This window comes from Macaca mulatta, chromosome 5 (assembly GCF_049350105.2).
Source record: "Macaca mulatta isolate MMU2019108-1 chromosome 5, T2T-MMU8v2.0, whole genome shotgun sequence".
Taxonomy (NCBI): domain Eukaryota; kingdom Metazoa; phylum Chordata; class Mammalia; order Primates; family Cercopithecidae; genus Macaca; species Macaca mulatta.
Genome location: NC_133410.1, coordinates 176,909,695 through 176,933,949, shown reverse-complemented (window position 1 = coordinate 176,933,949; position 24,255 = coordinate 176,909,695). Strand labels below are relative to the sequence as shown.

Genomic DNA, 24,255 nt, shown 5'->3' with positions numbered 1-24,255 from the left:
AAAAAAAAAATTAAAAAAGTAATGTGGAAAAGTATCAGGTAATACAAATGATAGTGTTTATAACTGAACAAATGGTAGATTTTATGGCTCTGCTTGGGGAGGTACTACTTTGCCATCATTCTTCATCAGAGGGGATTTCATTAGGCTTCAGTACGTCTCTCTTGGCCTCATGGATGGGAATTAAGGAAAGGCATTTATTTGCTTTGGTAAATCCCCTTCCTGAGGTCAACCATGCTAAATACGTGAAAGAGCACAAACCAAACTATTGATGACCGATGGCACTTATTATGGCTGCCTTACCCTAATTGGAGTAGGAAAGGGAATGTTTTTGGAGAATGAAACATAAAAGCTCCAGAAGGAAAAGATCCAAAATATGAAACATTTCTCTTTCCCACTAATGTCAGAAAATTCTTAATCAGAGATCTAGAGTCTTCCTTTTCCTTGCCAGACTGTGAATTCGTTAACCAGGCTGAAGTTGCAAAGGCTACAAGGAAATCTTATATATCAGTGAGAGGATATCTCCTCAAAGCCATTCTAGGTAACAGTTATCACTAATTACGCTGTAGGTTTCTTAGCACTGCTGGTAGGTCTCTCTCCTAGAGCTATTTAAGGGCCCATCTAGCCACAGAACACATACTTTCAACTGTAGAGGCTCCACCTCAGCCCACAGTCCGAACCTCCTCTGGGCTGAGGGTGGCCAGGTGGGGCTGGCTCAGGCAAAGGTCCAGGCTTGACTTCAAGCATAAGGATCAAAGTGAATACAGCATCCTGAAGCAACCACCTTCTACAGCTCTTGTGCAAGGGCCTCACCCAGCTGAGCCCTTTGCCAAGCCCTGTGCCCGAGGCTGGCCCTTGGGTCCCAGGCTGTGCACCTCTGCTCCTTTGGTAGCGCTAATTGCGGGGCCAGGAAGCGATGTGAGCTTGTTCAGTTCTGTTATGTTGGTAGCATGAGGCCTAGGAGCAGCCTCTACACTGAAATAGAAGCAAAATGGGAATTAAATGTTTGATCTAGTTAGGGGAGGGGTGGGAAAAATTACCACCCCACTAAGTGTGTGTGATTCCTCCATTTTCCAGTGGGATTTCTGTTTTTTTCCCCATATTGACTAATTGTCTGCTTAGACCATTGGTGTTTTTCAACATGAGTCTCCAAAGAGTGAGCGGGATCTGGGAGGCCCAAAATGCTTTGTGGGGTGGAGAATGAATAAATTAATTAAGTTCCAAATCTCCAAGAAGCTCCCCTACAGTCAAGCTCAGTGGCTACTCTTTCTCTTCTTTGTTTTCTTCCATTTACTCCTTTATTAATAATCTACACCATTTAGAAATCTAGAAAATCTTCTGCAGTAAGAGGCAATTTACATTTATATTGAAGTTTAAGTAGGTTTGCATCACACAGACTTTAATTTTAAGAAAAGACATTAAGAATTCTTGCCTGTGCAAGAGTAGAATGATGGCGAGAGTCCTCAGTAAATGCACAAAACATAATCTTACTAGTGAAATGTCATAATGGAATTTTCCCACTTGTTTCATATGTTCCTTTTATTATTGAGCAGAATACCAAACCCTCCAAAATTACCAAAAAGAAGAAGAAGAAGAAGAAGAAGAAGAAGAAGAAGAAGAAGAAGAAGAAGAAGTCATTTCTCAAAGAAGACCAGAACAAAGATCAGCAAAAGGATGATCTGCTGTTTTCTATTGAAGAGGAGATGAAGATGAATTTACATTCTGGAATAAGGAAATTGGAAGAATATTTGACATCATGTGCAAGTAATTCAGTGAAATGTGGAGTTGAAATATCAGGATTAATTGCCTGCTTTAAAGCATGGAAAGAACATTGCCAAGGTGAAGGTATGGGACTCCATACTCTATGGATAAAGAGTAGTGATGAAAATATTAATGATGTTAACATATTTACTGAATGCATGGTTGTGCTAAAACTTCGTACAATCCATTGTCTGATTTTATTCTCAACGTGACCCTTTAGGATAGTTATTATTATATTTTGCAGACAAGAAAGTGGAATTGCAGAGGTTAGACAGAGGGTCCCAATAGGGAAAAGATGGCACATTCAAAAAGAAATGAGGAGAGTATAAAGAAAAAACTCTTTCCAAAAGTGTGGAGAGAATTAAGGGGATCCGCAAAGCAAGGTGAGGCTCAGCAGCAGCAACAGGGCCTATCAGAGAAGGAAAGCTGTCAGCACCAGGGAGATGTGAAGCTGCTGTTGAGAGGTGATTCTCCTTTGGTTTTTCCATGTTTCTGCCCGCCTAACCTGTAGAGGCATTGACAGTTTCACTTCCAGACTGTCTTTTTAAGTATGTTTGTATAGTGAACAGGCTTGGAAGGAAGAAATTGTGTTTCTCTCTAGGGCAAAGGCCAAGTTTGTTTACTGTCCAGTTAATAAAGATTACATTTCCTTCCAGGGCAAAGACGCAGGTTTTACCTGAGACTCATTATAAAATATTTTGGTTTTCTAAGCGAAGATTTCCTTAGCTGTGACATAAACCTACTTTGTGTGGTTTCTGCCTGGGCTCTATATCTCCCCCATGGACCACAAGGGGAACCGACATATACATGATGTACGTTGTATTGTTTCCTGTGCCATGATAATAAAGCCTTTTGTCTCTGACCCAGGAGTCTCATGTCTTTTGCCAGCAACCATGAGACTATGAAAGACTAAATTGCTAACTTGTAAATAGGATAAAATCTCAGCCCTTTCCTAGTTTTTGACAAGAGCAGGGAAGTGGATGGTTGCCAGAATTCCTTGAGAGCCCTAGCTATGGGGGAATAGATGCCCAATAGCACCTGCAGTCCTAGGTAACGGTGCACAACCATTTCCACACTGTGGGCTAGCAGGGAGGGAACTGGGTTGAAACAGGCCCTGTCTGCCTACCATTCTAAGTGCTCCCTCAAATTTCTGTGGCTCCCCGTGCCCTCCTGTATCAATGTCTCCAACTGGCAGTAAAGAATGATTTTGGTGAAATATGTAGCAGAAATGATGTGTGCATATTATTTTCAGGTATTACGTCCTCACATGACTTACAGTGTGTGCTTTTATTACTTATTTTCCTGAAGACTGAATTGTGGAAGAGCTAACTAAGGGAAAGAATCAGAAAAAAACTGAGAAGAGATACGTGATTTTTTTTTTTTTTCTTTTCTTTGAGACAGAGTCTCACTGTCGCCCAGGCTGGAGTGCAGGGCAGCAATCTCAGCTCACTGCAACCTCCACCTCCCGGATTCTAGCTTCAAGTGATTCTCCTGCCTCAGCCTCCTGAGTAGCTGGGATTACAGGCAACTGCCACCATGCCTGGCTAATTTTTGTATTTTTAGTAGAGACAGGGTTTTGCCATGTTGGCCAGGCTGGTCTCGAACTCCTGACCTCAGGTGATCCATCTGCCAGGGTGTCCCAAAGTGCTAGAATTACAGGCGTGAGCCACTGTGCCCAGCTTGAGATATGTGATTTTGATGCTAGACCAAGCTGACAATTCCTCTTCAAGTTGTGGTTGATCACCCTGTCTTGAGTATCTCCTACTCAGACCCTTTTCATGTGTGGCCACGTGACTCTGTAGTCATGCTCACGTCTCTATTCTACTTCCCAGCAAAGCCAGTGCCTCAGTGGGCTGTCAGAGACCATGCTCATTTTCATCTCTAAGCTTTAGCATATGTGTTTTTACTTATCCATGATGCCATATCAGATAGGAATTGCCATTAGCTATAAACAGAGATAGGAATTAACAGTGGCTTAAAAAAGATAGTTTATTTCTCTTTCATGTGAAAGAAGTCCAGAGATAGGCAGTTCAGTGTCACTGGGAACTTAGGCTCTGCTATCATCGTATTATACCGTTTTTAGTGCATGAGTTGTATTCTTAAAGTTATGTCATGAATGCAGTTGGCGACTGATGCTACAGTCATGATAACTGTATTCCAGAACAAAGTAAAAAGAAGAAAAAAGGGCAAATTTGTACATTCATGCTGTATTTCTTCTATGTAAGGAGCCTTAATCCCAGAAATTCCACCAATTTCTGCTTACTTCTTAATGGCCAAACTTAGTAACAAAACCACAACAAACCACAGACAGATTAGAAAATGTGAACTTTGAATGGGACATGTTGCAGTATCCATTAGTATGGGGATTTATAAGAAAGCATTGGGTGAGAATGGATGTTGAGGAGGTAATGATCAGTTTCTGCTACAGATATTCTCCTGCCTGTCTTCATTGGCTTAAATTCAGTGTGTCCTTCAAGGCCACCCTCTTGTGGAGTCCTCCCAACTTCTCCTGCTCACATAACACTGCTTCTATCACTCCATTTGGACCCTGAATTGTAAATCACTTAGATATTTTACTGATCTGTTTCAACACTAATCCCTTGTTCTCCAATTAGACTGAAGGTTCCTGGATGTAAGACCTCCGTCTTAAATTTCATTTGTACTTCCTTAAAGCATACATTGGTGGTCTGCATAAGCAGTTACTCAGTAGTATTTGTCAAGAAAGAAGATATTTCTTGACAAAGAGGAAAGAAGATAAAGAGCCCTGACTTTATATGGAATGGTTAGTAGTGGGATAGAGATAAAGTGGTTATATGTGAACAGGAGGTAATAGAAGGGCTTAGGAGAGTCTGGATAGAATGATTGGGATGCAGTGAGGTTGTATCTTAGCCCTCAATAATTGAGGGGTTCTGCTGATGGTTTCATAAATACAAGTACTGTATGTGGTCAAGAGTAGGCCTTGATATATGTTGCTCATGTTTTGGTCAGGCGTCTAAAATCATAGGACTTTTTCCTATAAACAAGAGAAGATGACACAGAAATAATATGTGGGTTATTGTGTTATTTTTCTCTGGAAATGTGTACAGAGCTCAGTTTCAATGGTTCTTATTTCTGCTGGAAATCACAAAGTTTGTTTCTTTTCTTTTTTGCCTATACTTACCCAGCTATGTCTAAGTTACTTAAGATGATAATTAAATGTGGGTAGATGGAGTATTAATTTAATTTAATCATGAGTTTTAGTTTTTAATGCTTTAAAATCCCCTTTAAGTCAAGTAAAATAGTGAGGTTTAATCAAATGAGGTTAATTGATTAACTCAATGATTGTCATGAGTGATCAAGGAGTTATTTCTGATGTTCTTTGTAACAATTTTATTGTTTCTTTAACAAGGCAAAATTTCAAAAGATTTAAGTATAGCTGTTCAAATGATGAAAAGGATTCATTCACTTCTGGAGAGATACCCAGAAATTTTGGAAGCTGAACATCATCAATATATAGCTAAATGCCTTAAATATTTAGGCTTTAATGATTTGGCAAACTCTTTGGATCCAACTCTGGTAAGAGAACTAGAATTTCTTATACTTTAAATTTTTACTCAATTTTAATACAGAAGAATAATAAGTCTAATAAAGTATCTCACATATAGAGTTATCAATTGAATATGTTTACTCTGATTATAGTTTATAAAATAATAGATTTGAGATTATTTATTAATAACCTACCTGACAAACTTTGAAGTAAATTAAAATTAGAAAATTTGTACAGATGCTTTCTGAAAACAGAAATTAAATACTAGATGATGTCCAGATGCCACTTTCAACCCTCCATAATAGGAATGAATCCTATACATAATTCTAGCACAATCTAAAAACTGTAATGTAGTGAGATTGAAGAATGATCTTCAATAGGGTTCCAGGTTCCAATTCCAGGATGAACTTTTTTTAACGTTAATATCTGCTATTTTACTTTTCCCAAGAATAATATTTTAGGTGATAAAACTCTTCTTACTGCAATATTACACTATTTAAAAGCATAGTAGGCCAGGCATGTTAGTTCATGCCTGTAATCTCAGCACTTTGGAAGGTCAAGGTGAGCAGATCACTTGAGCCCAGGAGTTCAAGACCAGCGTGGGCAACATGACAACACCCTGTCTATACAACACACAGACACACACACACACACACACACACACACACACACACACACAATATTAATCACAGTTGATGGCATGTGCCTATAGTCCCAGCTACTCAGCCAGGGGGTGGGATAGGGAGTGGTGGGGCTGAGGCAGGAGGATCACTTGCACCCAGAAGTTCAAGGCTACAGTGAGCTATGATTGTGCCACTGCACTCCAGCCTGGGTGACAGAGTGAGACCCTGTCTCAAACAACAACAACAACAACAAAAAAGATAGTAAAAATGCCTTGTGCATAGAATGTGCTCAGTGGATATTTAATAAATGTTTATTCAATTTTGAATTTCAAATAATATATGAAAATAATAACAGATGATAGGAGATGACAAAAAGAAGAAGAAATACTCCATTGACATTGGACCAGCTCGGTTTCAACTGCAATACATGGGCCATTACTTGATACGAGATGAAAGAAAAAATCCGGATCCTAGGATCCAGGATTTTATTCCCAACACATGGCAGGTAATGACAACAAACATTGTACTTTTCTAATCAGTGTGACTTCAGAACTTTTCCTTACTGCGTCTCTACATGTTAAATTTTGCATAAACTTCTTAATCTTGTTTAATGCCTTTCCTCTCCGGTGCCTGGAGAGTGTAACCAGAGTATGAGAAATCAATCACTTCTTCCCCTTCTTGGCCTCTTTATTTTCACCATCAGTGGAAGTTACACTGATACCTGTTTGTATGTGAAGGCATGCTAATGTGGCATTACTAGTTTTTAGCACTCAATTTTTGAAATTTCTTTCTGTACTTGCTCAATGAAAATTAGAAAAAGTGTTTTCTAATGGAAAATGTGTTTTACTCAGTCTCGCTTTTGATTTTGCAGAAATGAAACCTTCTCTCTAGGCCAAAATGTAAAACAAAATCTCTTTTCTGAGGGAATGGCATGAGTAATCCAGGCATTTTCCTGAATCCTTCAAGTGTTCACTAGACGTAATCTTCAGGGGTTCAGGGAGTTCCCCCAAAGGTAGCATAATACGGGTGCAGGAGACAGAAGGTACAAAGGATACTGTCTGTGTTTTGGTAACATGCTGTTCACTTTCTTGAACGCTTTGTACCCTGCAGCGGGAACTCCTGGATGTGGTGGATAAGAATGAGTCAGCAGTGATTGTTGCCCCAGTGTCAGCAGGAAAAACCTATGCTTCCTACTACTGCATGGAGAAAGTGCTGAGGGAGAGCGATGATGGGGTGGTCGTGTACATTGCGCCTGCAAAGGTAGTGCTTGAGTGACTTTCATTTTTTCTTTCATTCCTGAACATTCCTTTAAAAAGAATGCACATGGTCACATTCTAGATCTAATTCACTATTTTATTTTATTTTATTTTAATTTTATTTTTTTGAGACAGAGTCTTGCTCTGTTACCCAGGCCGGAGTACAGTGGCACGATCTTGGCTCACTGAAACCTCTGCCTCCCATTTTCAAGTGATTCTCCCGCCTCAGCCTCTTGAGTAGCTGGGATTATAGGCACCCACTGCCATGCCTGGCTAATTTTTGAATTTTTAGTAGAGATGGGGTTTCATCATGTTGCCAGGCTAGTCTCGAACTCCTGACCTCAGGTGATCCACCCACCTTGGCCTCCTGAAGTGTTGGGATTACAGGTGTGAGCCACTGCACCTGGCCAAGAAACTATTTTTGATATTTTCATTTTGTCTAATACATTAATATTTTCATTTATAGCTACTGCAATTATACTTATTTTTAGAAAATATTTCACTATCAAGAATGTAAAAATGATGACTATATAGTATTTTTAAGGATTACTTTTTTTTTAAATTTACATTTTAAGTTATTTCCCTTTCTCTCCCCCCTTTCCTTTTTTCCTTTTCACTCCCTCCCTCGGAGTGGTATGCTATGATTATAATTATGAAGATTTGTGTTTTGCTTTTAATTAATATTGTTTCAGTTAAAAAACACAGACAGGCATATATGACTTCCATTTCCAGCAATATGGCCATATAGGTCAACAGAGAAATCTCTTTGTGTAAAATATCTGAAATGCTGGATAAGAGACACCAAACATCTTTTTATATAATTATAGTTAAGCTCAAAACAATAGAAGGGGAATCCTAGAGGCTGAAAAATTTAAGAGAAGGCCACATGGACTCTTTGCCTCTTTTAGGCAACAAGTTGCAGGAGCTTAAATAAGAAAGGATTCTGACAAACAGAGGCAGAGAGAGCACTAGGAGGATCCCAGGCAGAGCAATGGTGGTATACCGGGAATCATGAACTTTCAATAGAAAGTCAATGAAAATAGAAAATATTGATTTTCAATAGAAAGTCATTCATTTGCTCATTATCACCATATACACAATATGTAATCTCTATCTCATGTGTGTGTGTGTGTAAAATCAAGGACGATCCAAGAGAATACTCAGTGGTATCAAATAATTTCACTACTCTGTATTTTTTCCCTACTTCTTTGTTTCATTTTCATTAAAGTGTGTGAGTGTGTGTGTGTATGTGAATGTGTGTGTGTGAATGTGTGTGTGTGAATGTGTATGTGTATGTGTGTGGATTCTGTCGTCCTCAAGGTTTTATATATCTGTTCTCTACTGAGTGACTAATGGTTTTTGTTTTTTTTTTTTCTTGTCAATCAGTCCTTTGTTGGTCAAGTGGCTGCAACTGTTGAGAATCGTTTTACTAAAACGTTGCCTGCCGGCAGAACTCTATGTGGTGCTTTCACAAGAGATTATCGTTACAATGTACTAAACTGTCAGGTATGACATACTAATTAATGAGTTTATTATCAATTTATAGAGCAGTACTTATATAACTGTTTTGCTGGGAATCTGCAAAGCACAAGCCCTTATAGAAATCATTTCACTGAATTCACAAAGAAGATGAAATTGCTCACCCTAGAACTTAAAGTATTATAATAATAATAATAATAATATAAAGAAAATGAAATTGCTCTAAGGAAAATTTAAGGTTGTTCTACTCTAAAAAGTAAGAACTAGGCTCACCATCTCTAAGGATACTCACATTGTGAGCTGAAATTTCAAATAGAAAGTTATGATATTTCGTTATAACTTAGAAACGGATTCAAGTAGATTTGACAAATCCAATGCATTACTGAATGACTACCCAACTTTTTGTTTCCATTCAAAATTGCCAGTTCTTGTGAATGATGTTTATGGATCCTCATAATAAAAACTTGTCTCAAAAAGATTGTGTGTTGACAGTGGACCCGTCAATAGGTAAATCATAGATTAAGATAGATTGTCTCCCTTATTGAATTCACCAAGTAGACATTTAAGACTAAACAAAATGTAAAACCATCATTACAGAGTAGAAGCTTTTATTTTTTCACTTTTATTAATCCAAATGTTCATAAATGTAAAGATTTAAATGAAACATGTCAAAGATGCAATGTTATCTTAATGAAACTGCTATCAGCAGCAGCAGCATATTTTGTAGGTTCCTTTTACTATGCCTGATATAAAATTAATGCTCCATAAAGTTAGCTACACTAATCGTTCATATTTGTAGGTACTTATTACAGTGCCGGAATGTTTTGAAATCCTGTTGCTTGCTCCTCATCGCCAAAAATGGGTGGAAAGGATCAGATATGTTATATTTGATGAGGTAGGTTTGGTGTTAGTTCTCTGGTTGATGTTCTAGTCTGCATACACACTATAATTTGTAATTTAAAGAATATGGGGCTTTTTCAGTGACGGTAGTTATCTAAGTTGTGCGTCAGCCAGGGTACCAACTGAAAACAGATCACATATTCACATTAGTATAATTTTTAGAAAAGTGTTTTTACCAAGGTGCTGTTTACAAAGGTTTGTACAAGGGAAACCACAAGGTAAGTACAGTAGTCCAGAAGAGTACAAGCCTTTCGATCCTGTAAGGATGGAGGGAGGAGGAAGCAGTATGAACCTTAACAGAAGAGAGACTCTATAGATATGTCTCTTTGAGAAGAACAGTGACCTTGGTGAAGAATCGCAGCTGGCCAAGGTTGACCTCTTAGGGAGAGAGAGCAAAAGAACAAAGACCTTGAGCTCATTGTCTTCTCTCCTTCCCATTTCTTGCCTACACTTCCCACTGGCCAAACCCAGTAGAAGCTAGAGAGCTAAGGAGGCTGGGTGAGCCAATTCCCAAGATCAGACTTATTGGCCAGAGAGCAAGGTGGCGAATGGTGTAGATCTGGAAGGACATAGCTATGTTATTATCAAAATGAATGGAAAGAACTGTAAATAGAATTCAAGCTTTGTATTTTGTTGCTTCAAGGAATTTTCAACTTAAAGGAAAACTAGGTGACAAACCTATGTAGTAAATCTACTCCTTTTTTGTGTGAAGTTGGGAGCTGGCAGACATGCTGCCATTCTGCTTTCTTTGTCCTGAAAGTAGTCTGTTTCCTTTTATGCATCAGGCTGTATTGTGTGTTGCTGACTTTGAACATTCCCGTTTAAAGGGAAAACAAAGCAAAATCCTTGATCTTCATGATCTAGAACCTTAGATTGTAGTCTCATCTCAAAATGCCTAAGCACAATGATGTTAAAACGTGGGTAATGAGGCTGGGCGCAGTGGTTCATGCCTGTAAACCCAGTACTTTGGGAGGCCGAGGTGGGTGGATCACCTGAGGTCAGGAGTTCGAGACCAACCTGACCAACATGGTGAAACCCCGCCTCTACTAAAAATACAAAAATTAGCCAAGCATGGTGGCGTGTTCCTGTAATCTCAGCTATTTGGGAGGCTGAGGTAGGAAAATCACTTGAACCTGGGAGACGGAGGTTGCAGTGAGCCAAGATCACACCACTACACTTCAGCCTGGGCAACAATAGCGCAACTGTGTCTCAAAACAAAAATCAAAATGTGAATAACTTTGGTTTTCTGATTTATACATGCACAGAACTTGATGGTAAGAAGGCTTTAAAAATTGTTTATTCTAGGAAGTTCAGAGAAATTGCCTGCTGATATAAAATATAAGATTAGCATTTGGTAAAGTGGGCAATTATCTGACTAGATCAAAGTCAGAATGGATATGAGAACATTCTTCTTTATGTATTTATTACTAGGCTTGGTTAGTAAGTCTTCCCAGCTGAGACCCAATTGTCACGATGTATTCTGTTTAATTAAGACTAAAACTTGGACCTCCTCTCTAAGTCTTAATTTGCATTATTTAACCAAAGAGAATTGATTCATTCATTCAATAGATGTTAATTGAGTATTTACTCTGTGCTAGGCACTGTGCTTTCTCCCTGGTATGCCAGTACTGACCTTGTGGTTTAGTGAAGGAGAGAGCAATTAAATAAGTAAATGTACCAATGAAAATATAAGTAAACGTTGTGATACAAACTCTGAAGAAAAAAATCAGTCAGTTTTCACCAAGATAATAGCAAAATGGGAAGTAAGAACAACAACTTCGGAGCAGGTACTCAGGAAAGGTGTTTCTGAGGCAATGACCTTCAGCTGGGCTTTGCAGGGATAAGCAGGAATGGTCAGGTAAGAGGTGGATGAGGATTTTAAGTAGCAGGGTTGTATATGTGAAGACCCTCAGGTGGAACACATGTGTTCAAGGAATGAAAAGAAGGCCAGTATGTTGGGAGCAGAGTGCATGGCTGGGAAAGTGGCCTGAGATGGGGTTGGAAAGGTGGGAAGAAGCAAGATCATGCAAGAAGTTACACTTCCAGTTAAGCAGCTTGTAGTTTGCTGTAAATGCATTGGGAGGGTAGTGTAGGGATTTAATTAGGGATGTAGTCTAATTTGATTTTTGTTTAATAATACCATTAGGGCTATGATGTGAAGAAAGTATAGAGAAAGAGTGGAAGCTAAGAGAAAAATCAGAAGGCTATTGTAGAAAGCCAGGTGATGGTGTGTTCAATGACAACAAAAAATGGAGAGAAAAACATAGCTTCAAAATAGATTTTTGGAATTGGAATCTGTAGGGATTAATAATGGATGAGTTATGGAAATTGGAGAGAGTTAAGTGTCAGTGATCTCTATTGTCTGAATTTATCACCATTCACTTTATTGAGGTTAGGTCATTTATAGGAAACTGGAAAAATATGCATGATGATTTTATGCTTCTATTTTTTATTTACCATTTGACATCAACTTTTCAACTGATTTTTTTTTTTCTTTACTAGGTCCATTATCTTGGCAGAGAAGTTGGAGCAAAATTTTGGGAGCTCCTCCTTGTCATTATTCGATGTCCCTTTTTGGTTCTTTCAGCTACCATAAACAACCCAACTCTTCTCACTGAGTAGGTATAGGTAAAAAGAGTGGTAGTTATATATTCAGTGGTTGAATTATATACTGTCTATATGGTCTAAAGTCTTGAAGGTTTTTTCTATAATAACTTTCAAATAAATTTGTTACCCAATCTTTGAAACGTTAGGGGTCTCGCTTTGTTGCCCAGACTGGCCTTAAACTCCGGGGCTGAAGGAATCCACCCACCTCAGCCTCCTGAGTGGCTGAGACCACAGGTGCACATTACCATGTCTGACTTTCTAAAGTTTTTTTGAAGATATGTTTCCTGGAAGTTAGGGAAGGAAAACATCTTCTCCAAAGAAAATCAAGGTCTCCCATAGCCAGATCTGAAATTGTGTAGGAAAATTTCTAAAGATTTTCAAATAAATGTCATCTGAAGTAAGAGAGTTGTATCCCCCTTTCTTTGTCCTTATCCAATAATTAAAGCTAAAATAGAAATAACTGGGACACAGTCATTGACCTTGCAGATGGCAGTCATAAGAACAACAAAGCATTATATGAACATCAAGTATTGTTTTGTTACCAGACTTGATTTTTCCTAGTAACAGCAACAATGATAGCAACAGCATCACTGGTAACAAACACGTAGTGCTTTCTATGTGGCAGGTATATTAACTCATTCAAGCCTTACAACACCCATATTAGAAAGATACTTTCGTTATCTTCCATGTTGAGAGAAATGGAGGCACAGAGAAGTTGAGGAATTTGCCCAAAGTCCACAGCTCTGAAGTAATGGAGCTGGGACTCAAACTCAGGTGGTTTAAATTGAGAGCACATGCACTACATTTTTAAACTTATGAAATTTTCTTTGTTTAAAATATCCAAGTTCTTGATAAATACTTCTATATTTTATTTAAATTACATGCATGTTTATTCTGTAAGGTGGCTGCAATCAGTAAAACAGTACTGGAAACAGGCAGACAAGATTATGGAAGAGAAATTTATTTCTGAAAAACAGGCTGACAAATGCCTCAACTTTCTCCGAGACAATTCATATAAAAATCAATCATATGAAGTTAGACTTGGTAAGCTTATTTTTTTATGTTTTACTATATATTTTTATATTTTACTATAAAGCTTTTTATAGGGATTTTTGTATTTTACTACAAAGTTATCCATATTCTAATAATTATATGTCCATTAATTTGGATATTCTTGCTCTTCGTATCTAGTGCTCTGTGAAGAGAGAGACAATGATTTAGAGAAGCATATATGTTCAGTAAAACATGATGATGTTTATTTTGATCATTTGCATCCCTGTGCTGCACTAACAACAGATACTGTAAGTATAAAAGCGTATTTGTCCTGTTAGTGGAATTTTTAGTGTATGTCACAACTGGAAAGGGACTCGATTAATCTTCATAGAATTGCAGCATGTACGGATAATCTTTTTCTTTTTTTACTGATTCTTTTATCTTATTCATTTATTTTAAAAATTTAATACATTTTTTATTTTTAATTTTGTGGCCATCTAAAGTAGCTGTATACACGTATGGGGCACATGAGATATTTTGATACAGACATGCAATGCATAATAACCACATCAGACTAAATGAGGTACATGTCCATTACCTCAAGCATTTATCTTTTCTTATGTTACAAACAATCCAATTCTAATCTTTTAGTTATTTTAAAATATACAGTAAATTACTGTTGGCTATAATCACTCTGTTGTGCTATCGCATACTAGATCTTATTTATTGTATCTATTTTTTTGTGCCCATTGACCATTCCCTCTTCCACCCAACCCACTATCTTTGCTAGCCTCTGGTAACCATCGTTCTGCTCTCTGTCTCCATGCATTCAATTGTTTTAATTTTTAGCTCCCACAGATAAGTGAGAACATGTGAAGTTTTTCTTTCCGTGCCTGGCTTATTTCACTTAACATAATGACATCCAGTTCCATCTATGTTGGTGCAAATGATAGGATCTTATTTTTTTTTAATGGCTGAATGGTATTCCACTGTATTTAAGTACCACATTTTCTTTATTCATTCATTTGTTGATGGGCACTTAGGTTGCTTCCCAATCTTGGCTATTGTGAATGGTGCTGCAATAAACATGAGAGTCTGGATACCTCTTTGATATACTGATTTCCTTTTTTTTTAAGTATATACATAGCAGTGGTATTGCTGGATCATAAGGTAGCTCTAGTTTTAGTTTTTTGAGGAAGCTCTAAGACTGTTCTCCATAGTGATTTTATAACTTACATTCCCACGAACAGTGTACAAGGGTTCTCTTTTTTCTGTATCCTTGCCAGCATTTGTTATTACTTGTCTTTTGGATGAAAGCCATTTTGACTGAGGTGAGATGATGTTTCATGGTAGTTTTGATTTGCATTTCTCTAGTGGTCAGTGATGTTGAGGGCCTTTTCATATGCCTGTTTGCCATTGTATGTCTTCTTTTGGGAAATGTTATGGAGATCTTTTACCGATTTTTGAATTGGATTATTATTATTTGGCTATTCTGGGCCTTTGGTGGTTCCATATAAATTTTAGGATTGCTTTTTGTATTTCTGCAAAGAATGTCATTGGTATTTGATAGGAATTGCATTGAATCTATAGATTGCTTTGGGTACTATGGACATTTTAACAATATTGATTCTTCCAATCCATAAACATGGAATATCTTTCTACTTTTTTGGTGTGTGTCCTCTTCAGTTTCTTTCATCAGTGTTTTATAGTTTTCTTTTGTAGAGATCTTTTACTTCTTTGGTTAATTCCTTAGTATTTTATTTTATTTGTAGCTATTGTAAATGGGATTACTTTTTTGATCTCTTTTTCAGATTGTTGGCTGTTGGCATATGGAAATGCTACTGATTTTTGTATATTGGTTTTGCATCCTGAAACTTTACTGGATTTGTTTCTCAGTTATGGCAGTATTTTGGTGGAGTCTTTAGGTTTTTCCAAACATAAAATCATATCATCTCAAAGCAATGATAGTTTAACTTCTTCCTTTCCAATTTGGATGCCCATTTTTTCTCTTTTCTGACTGCTTTAGCTAGGACTTCCAGTACTATATTGAATAACAGTGGTGAAAGTGGACATCCTTGTCATGTTCCAGATCTTAGAAGAAAGGCTTTCAGTTTTTCCCCATTCAGTATGATACTAGCTGTGGGTGTGTTGTATATTTCTTTTATTGTGTTCAGGTATGTTCCTTCTATATACAATTTTTGAGAATTTTTATCATAAAGTGATGTTGAATTTTATCAAATGACTTTTCAGCATCAACTGAAATGATCATATCATTTTGTCTTTCTAGTGATATCATTGATTTGTGTATGTTGAACCATTTTTGCATCACTGTGACAAATCCCACTTGGTCATAATGAAATATCATTTTAATATGTTGTCAAACTCAATTTGCTAGTATTTTGTTGAGGATTTTTGCATTAATATTCATTAGGGATATTGGCTTGTAATTTTCTTTTTTTGATGTGTCTTTGCCTGGTTTTGGTATCAGGGTAATACTGGCATTGAAGAATGAGTTTGGAAATATTCCCTCCTCCTCTCTTTTTCAGAATAGTTTGAGTAGTATTGATATTAATTCTTCTTTAAAGAGAATAAACTAACTAATAGTTTGAGTAGTATTGGTATTAGTTCTCTTTAAAGAAGAGAGGAGTTAGTTCTCTAAAAGAACTAATTCCAAAACTACTCTGACTATTCTGAAAAATGGAGGAGGAGGGAATACTCCTCTATTTTGGTAGAATTCAGCAGTGAAGCCATTGGGTTCTAGACTTTTCTTTGCTGAGAGACTTTTTATAATGGCTTCAATCTCTTGTTATTGGTCTCTTCAGCTTTTGGAATTCTTTGTGGTTCAATTTTGGCAGGTTGTGTCTAGGAATTTATCAGTTTCTTCTAGGTTTTCCAATTTATTGGCATATAGTTGCTTATAGTAGCCTCTAATGATCCTTTGAATTTCTGTGGTATCAGTTGTAATGTCTCCTTTTTCACCTCTGATTTTATTTATTTGGGTCTTCTCTCTTTTTTTTCTAAGTCTGGCTAAAGGTTTGTCTATTTTATTTATCTTTTTTAAAAAACAAACTTTTCATTTTATTGATTGTTTGTATTGTTTCCTGTTTCAATTTCATTTATTTCTGCTCTGATATTTATAATTTATTCTGTTGATTTTGGGTTTGGTTTGTTCTTGCTTTTCTTGTTCTGTAAGATGCATAGTTAGGTTGTTTACTGAAGTTTTTCTGCTTATAGCTATAAACTTTCCTTTTAATACCACTTTTGCTGTATACCATAAGTTTTGGTATGTTGTGTTTTTATTGTTTTAAGAAATTTTAATATTTCCTTCTCAGTTTCTTAGTTGACCACCTGGTTATTTAGGAGGCTATTGTTTAATTTCCACATGTTCATAAAGTTTCCAAAATTTGTCTTGTTATTGATTTCTGGTTTTATTCCATTATGGTCAGAGAAAATGCTTGATATTACTTCAATTTTTGTTGAATGTTTTAAGACTTGTTTTGTGACCTAACATATGGTCTATTCTTGAAAATGATCCAGGTGCTTAGAAAAAGAATGTGTATTTTGCAGCCATTGGATGAAATGTTCTGTAAATATCTATTAGGTCCATTTGATCTATAGTGCAGAGTAAGTCTGATGTTTCTTTGTTGATTTTCTGTCTGCATGGTCTGTCCAATGCTGGAAGTGAGGTGATAAAGTCTCCAGCTACTATTGTATCAGGGTCTATCTCTTACTTTAACTCTATTTAAAATATCTATTTTTAAGATAAATTTGCCTTATATATCTGGGTGGTCCAGTGTTGGGTGAATATATATTTATAATTGTTATATCTTGCCAATGAATTGACCCCCTTATCATTATATAAATAGCTTCTTTGTCTCTTTTTATAGCTTTTGTTTTGAAATCTGTTTGGTCTAAATATAGCTATGCCTTTTCTGTTTTGGTTTCCATTTGCATGGAATATTTTTTTCCATCTGTTTATTTTCAGTCCATGTGTATCTTTATAGGTAAAGTGTATTTCTTGTAGGCAGCAAGTCATTGAATCTTTTTTTCATCCATTGAGCCACTACATGTCTTTTGATTGGAGAGTTTAGTTTATTTACATTCAATGTTGTTACTGATAAATAAGGACTTACCTGCCATTTTGTTTTTTATTTATTTTTTTTTCGGTTGTTTCGTGGTCGTCTCTTTCTTCTTTCTTTTCTTCCTGTCTTTTAGTGGAGGTGATATTCTCTGTTGGTATGTTTTAATTTCTTGCTTTTTATTTTTTGTGTATCTGTTGTATGTTTCTTGATAGGAAGTTACCATGAACCTTGCAAATATTGTGTTATAACCCATTATTCTCAACTGAGGACAACTTAACACTGATTGCGTGTACAACCAACCAACTGCAAAAAACAAAAAAACGAATGAAAACTATATACTTTAACTTCCCACCCCAGATGCTTTTAAACTTTATGTTGTTTCTATTTATATCTTATTATATTGTCTGTCTTGAAAAGTTGCTGTGGTTGTAATTTGTGATAGGTTCATTGTTTTGTCTTTCTACTGAAGATATACTCATACCAGAATTACAGTGTTATAATATTCTGTGTTTTTCTGTGTACTTACTAGTAAGTTTTTTACCTTCAGATGATTTCTAAATGCTCATTAACATCATTTTCTTTCACACTGAAGAACTCCCTTTGGCACCTCTTGTAGGACAGGTGTTGCTGAAATCCCTTAGCTTTTGTCTGAGGAAGTCTTTATTTCTCCTTCATGTCTGAAGGATATTTTCACTGGATATACTATCCCATGATAAAAGATTTTTTCCTTCAGCCCTTTATGTCATGCCACTCTCTTCAGATCTGTGAGGTTTCCACTGAGAAGTTTGCTGCCAGACATATAGGAGCACCGCTGTGTTATTTGTGTCTTTTCTCTTGCTGCTTTTAGGATCCTTTCTTTATTTGTGACCTTTGGGAGTGTGATTATTAAATATCTTGAGATAGTCTTCTTTGGGTTAAATCTCTTTGGTGTTCTATATCCTTCTTGTACATGAGTATTGGTATCTTTCTCTAGGTTTGGGAAGTTTCTGTTATTATCCCTTTGAATAAACTTTCTCCTCACCCTAGGGGTTTTAAGCCCCTTTAAGGCCAATAAATCTTAGATTTGCCCTTTTGAGGCTATTTTCTATATCTTATAGGAATGTTTTATCATTTTTCATTCTCTTTTCTTTTTTCTCTTCTGTCTGTATATTTTCAAATAGCCTTCCTTCAGCTCACTTCTGCTTGATTAATTCTGCTATCAAGAGACTCTGATGCATTCTTCAGCATGTTGATTGCATTTTTCAGCTCCATAGCTTTTGCTTGATTCTTTTTAATTATTTCAATCTCTTTGTTAAATTTATCTAATAGGATCCTGCTATTATTCTGTTGATATTATATACCACATTGATTTGTGTATGCAGAACCATCCCTACATTGCTGTGATAAACCCCACATGGTCATAATGAAGTATCTTTTAAATGTGTTGCTTAACTCAGTTTGCTAGTATTTTGTTGAGGATTTTTGCATTAATATTCATCAGGGATATTGGCCTGTAGTTTTCTTTTTTTAATGTGTCTTTGCCTTGTTTTGATATCAGGATAATGCTGGTTTTTTGAGTTTCCTCAAAACAGCTATTTTGAATTATCAGCCTGAAAAGTCACATATCTTTGTCTTTCCATAATTGGTTCCTGGTAACTTATTTAGTTCATTTGGTGAGGTCATATTTTCCTGGATGGTCTTGATGCTTGTGGCTATTCATTGATGCTTAGACATTAAGTAGTTAGGCATTTATTGTAGTCTTCACAGTCTGGGCTTATTTGTACTTGCGCTTGAGAAGGCTTCCTAGGTATTTGGAGGGACTTGGATGTTGTGATCTAAGATTTTGGTTACGGCAGCCATTTTCTGCATTGGGGGTGGGGGCACCCCAAGCTCAGTGAGGCTGTGGCCCTTATAGACTCATAGAGAAACCATCTTGGTGGTTTGGATAAGATCCTGAATATTTCTCTGGATTATCAGAGACTTTTGTTTTCTTCCCTTACTGTCTCCCAAACAAATGGAATCTTTTTCTCTGTGTTGAGCTGCCTGGAGCTGGAAAGAGAGAACAACATAGCATCCCTATGGTGTCCACCGCAGAGACTGCACTGGGTTAAAACTGATTCAAGCACAGCATTAGGTGTTGCCCTAGGCTTGCAATAATCATTGGCTACTGCCAATTTTCATTCAAGGCCTGAGTGATCCACAATCAGTAGGTGGTGAAGCCAGCCAGGCTTGTGTCCTTTTCGTCAAGGTGGCGGGTTCCCCTGACCTCAGGTGGGTCCAGAGATGTTGTTTGGGACCCAGGGCTTGGAGTCAAATTCTACCGACTCTTCTCTTCTTTTTCCACAAGTAGAGGAGTCTCTCTCTCTGACCACAAGCAGCCCTGGCCCATGGTGAGTTTTTCCTGGCTACTGCTAATCTTCACTCAAGGCCCAAGGCCTCTTCATTCAGCTTGTGGTGAATGCTGCGAGACCTGGGTCTCTCCCTTCAGGCCAACAGGCTTTTCTCCGGCCCAGGGTAGGTTCAGAAATGCCATCCAAGAGCCAGGGCCTGCATTTGGGGACCCCAAGAGCCCGCTCAGTTCTCTACTCCACTGTGCCTGAGCTGGCATCTGAGCTGCAAGACAAAGTCCCATTTACTCTTCCCTCTCCTTTCTTCAAGCAGAAGTAGTCTCTCCCCACAGCCACCACAGCTAGGAAGGTGCTGGGTCATATCTGAAGCCGGCATGCTTCTATTAGGCCATCTTAGATTCTCTCTACATGTCATGCGGCCACTGCTGGAGGATGTGGGATGGGTGGCACTGGCAGGTCGACACTGTCTTTCCTGCCCTCTTCAGTGCCTCTTCAGTGATAAAGAGTCAAAACCAGATACTGTGATCACTCACCTGATTTTTGGTTCTTAGAAAAGTGCTTTTTGTGTGCATAGTTGTTCAATTTGGAGTTCCTGCAGGGGCTGATGCTCACAAGAGGCTTCTGTTAGGCCATCTTTACTGATAATCTTAACCTTAGGTATACGGACATTAAGGATGGACTTCATAGAAAAGTGAAAAACCTTTACAAATTGTGTATGTATACATTCTTCTAGCTTTCCTTAGATCCTCAAAGTCGTTTGGGACACCCAGAGTTTAATAACTGGAAAGGAAGTAATGGAGAGTTCTGATTTGGGTTCTTTGGTTAGTTTATTCCTTTTCTTTATATCTATTTCTGTCTTCTACTTCTGTGAGACTAACAGTGCCACCACAACTGTATTGGCACTCCTTGTTCATGTCAGAATCGCCCATTACCAAATGGTCTGAACAGGGAAGAGGCATTTCCTACTAACATAAAAATCAGAACGTGACTTTTTTCATGGTGGACTGATAACATGAAGTTTTTGGAGATCTCACTTAAGGCCCTGGATTATGAGTGTGGGAAGACATTAATTTCTCTTGCTATTCTCTCCTCTTTTTCCAGCTTATCTCTGTTATTAAATTCTATAGGTTCAAGTTGCCTTGTGAAGATATAGACATTAGCCAATAGTTGGTCCTTTTTTTGTTATATTATGTCCAAAATTGTGCTGTTCCATTTATCTTCCTAAAACATAATTCTGATCCTCTCCTTATTCTACTCAAAATTCTTCAGTGTTTCTCCATTGGAAATAAATTACAGACTTTGTAGCTTGGCATTCAAGTCTTCTATAACTTAGACTTTCCTCAGCTTTTCACTCAAACCCTAGCTTACCTAAAGCTTTCATGCTGTGTGCTATACCTGGAATGCTTCATTCCAGATGCCAAACTCTAAGTTTCCAGATTCTATTCATCTTCCATGTCTTTGCTTATGTGGGATTTTTTTCCAGAAGTCTTTCTATGATCTCTCCACATGGAATTCATCTTCTTTTCTGATAATAGGTAACTTATTATTTGTACTTTTAAAATGACACTAATTATGTTTAGTCTGCTGTTATAATTTTTTTTTTTGCTTTCATGTCTTCTTTTTCTTATTAAATTACAAAACTGTTAATGAAAAATTTTGCACTTTTTCACCCCTGGATTACCTTATAGCTAGCTCATAGTGTCATATACACAAAAGTTGCTCAGTAAATATTTGTGGAATGATGATTGTCAACATGTGTTGAGAATTTACGTGGCAGGCACTTGTTAATATTTATTCGTATTTCTCTTTTAACCTTCACAACATCTTTATAATAAATGTACTATAATTGTTCCCAACTTACAGATGAGGAAAAAGAGTAGGGAGGTTGTTTAACTAGTCCAAGGACTCAGTTAGTAATTGTCAGACTATGGTACAAACTCAAAAGTTCTGACCCCAAAGCCTAATGTTCTTAATCATAGTGTTATACTAAATAATTTATGGATTGAATGCATGAGTAAGGAATTAAATGGAAATTACTTCATAGACTCTGAACTATGGTGATTAAGGGCATATAAAACTCACTTAAAGTGATTCCGTCTCCCAGAAATTTTCAAACATAATTTTATTATGTAGTTTTTTCTTGACTTTGCACTGACTCATTCCAAATGGCATTCCTGTCCCTATCCCTCCCTATTCCCCTGACTCTGTGCTTAGGGAATAGATATATGATAAGCATACATCACTCTTTAAGCCTTCCAATTATATTTTGATATCTTTAGCATTGAATTCTCAGCAAGTTTTTAGTTGCGTAGTATTTTATAATGTTTTAATGATTTACTCTGCTTAAAGTGATTTAAGGTAAGTTACCTTTAAGCATTTGTGAGTATAGTGGCTTGGAGTTCTTGGTAAGATCATCATTTTGGCCATGTGCCTTCCTCTATTCTCAGTAGCTATTAATGGAGTAATTGGAAAGCAACAGAACCATTACAGTGTGTTCTGACCCTGTATGACTTCTCTAGAGCTGTGCTGTTGTATGAATCTTCTCAGCTCTTTACTCTGTGATACTTTACTTTCGTATGCCTGGGGACAACTAGAGAGACATGCTTTTTAAAACGCTTAGACAACTGGTTACATCTGTGAGGTGTGCATTTATATAAGACCTTTCTTTGTGCTCCTAAGATAGCAATAACAATAGCAAGATGGTCTATCCAAATGAGTATAGTATTCATGAGATTACATTGAAATTGTTCGAACATGAGGGGAAGCAGAATACATTGAAGCAACAAGAGAAGAATGTAAAGGAACCTTCTAACCTTGGATTTATTCTCTGTAACGCTCATGGAAATAGCTTTGGAAAGGAAGGCATGGGAACAGGATGAGTGAGCTGGCTTTAATCCAGCTGTGATGAGGGATCACTGCAATCCATATATGGCTTGTTCCTGGGCTAAAGGAAGAGCTGCACAGCCTTCCTACGAATTATGCTGCCATAAAAGAACAGCTGCTCAGTGCCCTAAGAGGCTGTTGACACCAGGCAGTCCTCGAAAGAACTACTATCTGTCTCTGTGTAGTTCTGATAAATTCTTACCGTGTAACTTGTTAACTTATTTTTTATTCATTTTATTTAATTTTGTTTTTCAGAAGGAGCATTGTGGTATGATATGCTTTTGTTTATGAATGAAGAAGTACAAACCAATATAACTATATATTGATCTTTTGTATATTGTCTTTCTGTATAATTTTATATGTTATCTAGGCCAACTTAAGAGATGCCAGTTAATTACATGTTGTGCAGAGGAGAACAGTTGAGTTGGATATATCCTTTTAGTGATACAGTTGACAAACTGATGAAAAAGAATACTTGAAAGTTAATAATCAGTCACTATGATGGATGGAATACTAAAAAAGAGCAAGGCATTTTACCAGCATATTATATTCATTATATCATTTAATCCTCACAACAAATCTGTGGTGTAAGGATAATTATTCCCATTTTAAAGACAGGAAACCAAGGCATCCGTAAAGGAAGGGAGATGCTTTGAAAATGAATCACTGTTATTCTAGAGACCAACATAGAAGCATAGCATTAGTATGTACTTGGTAATTCTTAGAAAACTCTAATTGCTTAAGTCAGCAATGGCTTCATTTGTAGACAGAATATGTGGTCACCTACAAGATGCAGTTTATGAGATGCTGAAATCCTCACCTTCTGAGATAATACAGTTACTAGTGTGTTCAAATGAAGTCCCTGCCAACTAGCTAACTTCATAAATTCAATCTGAGAATTGTTAAATGATGATTCTTTATATTTATGTTGCATAACATAGAATAAAAAGAAAATCTTGCTCTATTAACCTTTGGAATTTCACCACAATCTTGAAGGCAAGCAATGAAGACATTGTCATTCTCATACTGTAGACAAGAAAGTCAGAACCCAGGGAGTAGTGATTGGAGCTGTGATTAGAACCCAGATGTGCGGCACAGGCCACCAAACAGCCCTTCTTTGCTTTCTGAACTCTTATGTTTGGAGTGGCTCCTTTAGTCCAGTATTTCCAATCTTCTAGGAACCAGTCATAGGTATTTTTTAAAGGAAGGATTCCTTCCTCAAATAAGTTTGGGAGAAGTGTGATGTCCTATCCTTTTCTTGGAGATTCACAGTGCACATGAACATAACAGAAACCTTGACATGAAGATATTTGGTTAACTTGTTTAATAGGGTCTTTCCCATAGATTTCTCATGTTTAATTTTCTTTCTTGGTGTTATGGTTTAGATGTTACTTTATCCCTTTTGTACATAATAGATTAGAGGAAGTGGTGATTGAAGCCAAAGGAATATAGAACACAAAGGTTATGAGGACAGAATTTGTTCTTGTACCCTACACAGTGCTTTGTGTGTAACGTCAACAGTATTTGTGAGAGGAAGAGTAGTGCATGAGTTCTAAAGGCTTAAGACAAAAGCTGATCAGTAACCAGAGCAGCCATCAGGTAGAAATTTCTTTGAGTATCTGAAGGTTGTCTGAGGGTCTTTGTCCTTAAAAAGTTGATCCAGTTCTTATATTGGATTTCTAGGGGCAAAGCTTTGTCTCTTTTTACATGGCTTGGTAGCCATAAAATCATCTTCATCACTGAATGCATTTTAATGTCTGTTTCAAAGGGATATTTCAAAAAGAAACGTATTTTTTTTTGTCTAAACTGAGGCTATTCTGT

At 37.0% G+C, this 24,255-nt stretch overlaps 1 protein-coding gene across 14 annotated transcripts in view; it reads left to right on the top strand.

Moving 5' to 3' along the window:
- The window catches only part of DDX60L (DExD/H-box 60 like), a 117,657-nt gene that overhangs the window by 44,284 nt on the left and 49,118 nt on the right, over nucleotides 1–24,255 (top strand). For 13 of the 14 annotated variants that reach the window (XR_013417368.1, XM_078002416.1, XM_078002405.1 and 10 more), the window contains 9 exons: nucleotides 1,551–1,842; nucleotides 5,147–5,313; nucleotides 6,263–6,412; nucleotides 7,018–7,167; nucleotides 8,550–8,669; nucleotides 9,442–9,537; nucleotides 12,045–12,160; nucleotides 13,051–13,193; nucleotides 13,341–13,450. Coding sequence is in view for 13 of the 14 variants with exons in the window: in XM_078002416.1 (XP_077858542.1) it covers nucleotides 1,551–1,842; nucleotides 5,147–5,313; nucleotides 6,263–6,412; nucleotides 7,018–7,167; nucleotides 8,550–8,669; nucleotides 9,442–9,537; nucleotides 12,045–12,160; nucleotides 13,051–13,193; nucleotides 13,341–13,450 (1,344 nt within the window). In the remaining variant the exon portion in view is untranslated. The remainder of the gene's footprint in view (nucleotides 1–1,550; nucleotides 1,843–5,146; nucleotides 5,314–6,262; nucleotides 6,413–7,017; nucleotides 7,168–8,549; nucleotides 8,670–9,441; nucleotides 9,538–12,044; nucleotides 12,161–13,050; nucleotides 13,194–13,340; nucleotides 13,451–24,255) is intronic. The other variant, XM_078002415.1, reaches the window with a different exon arrangement.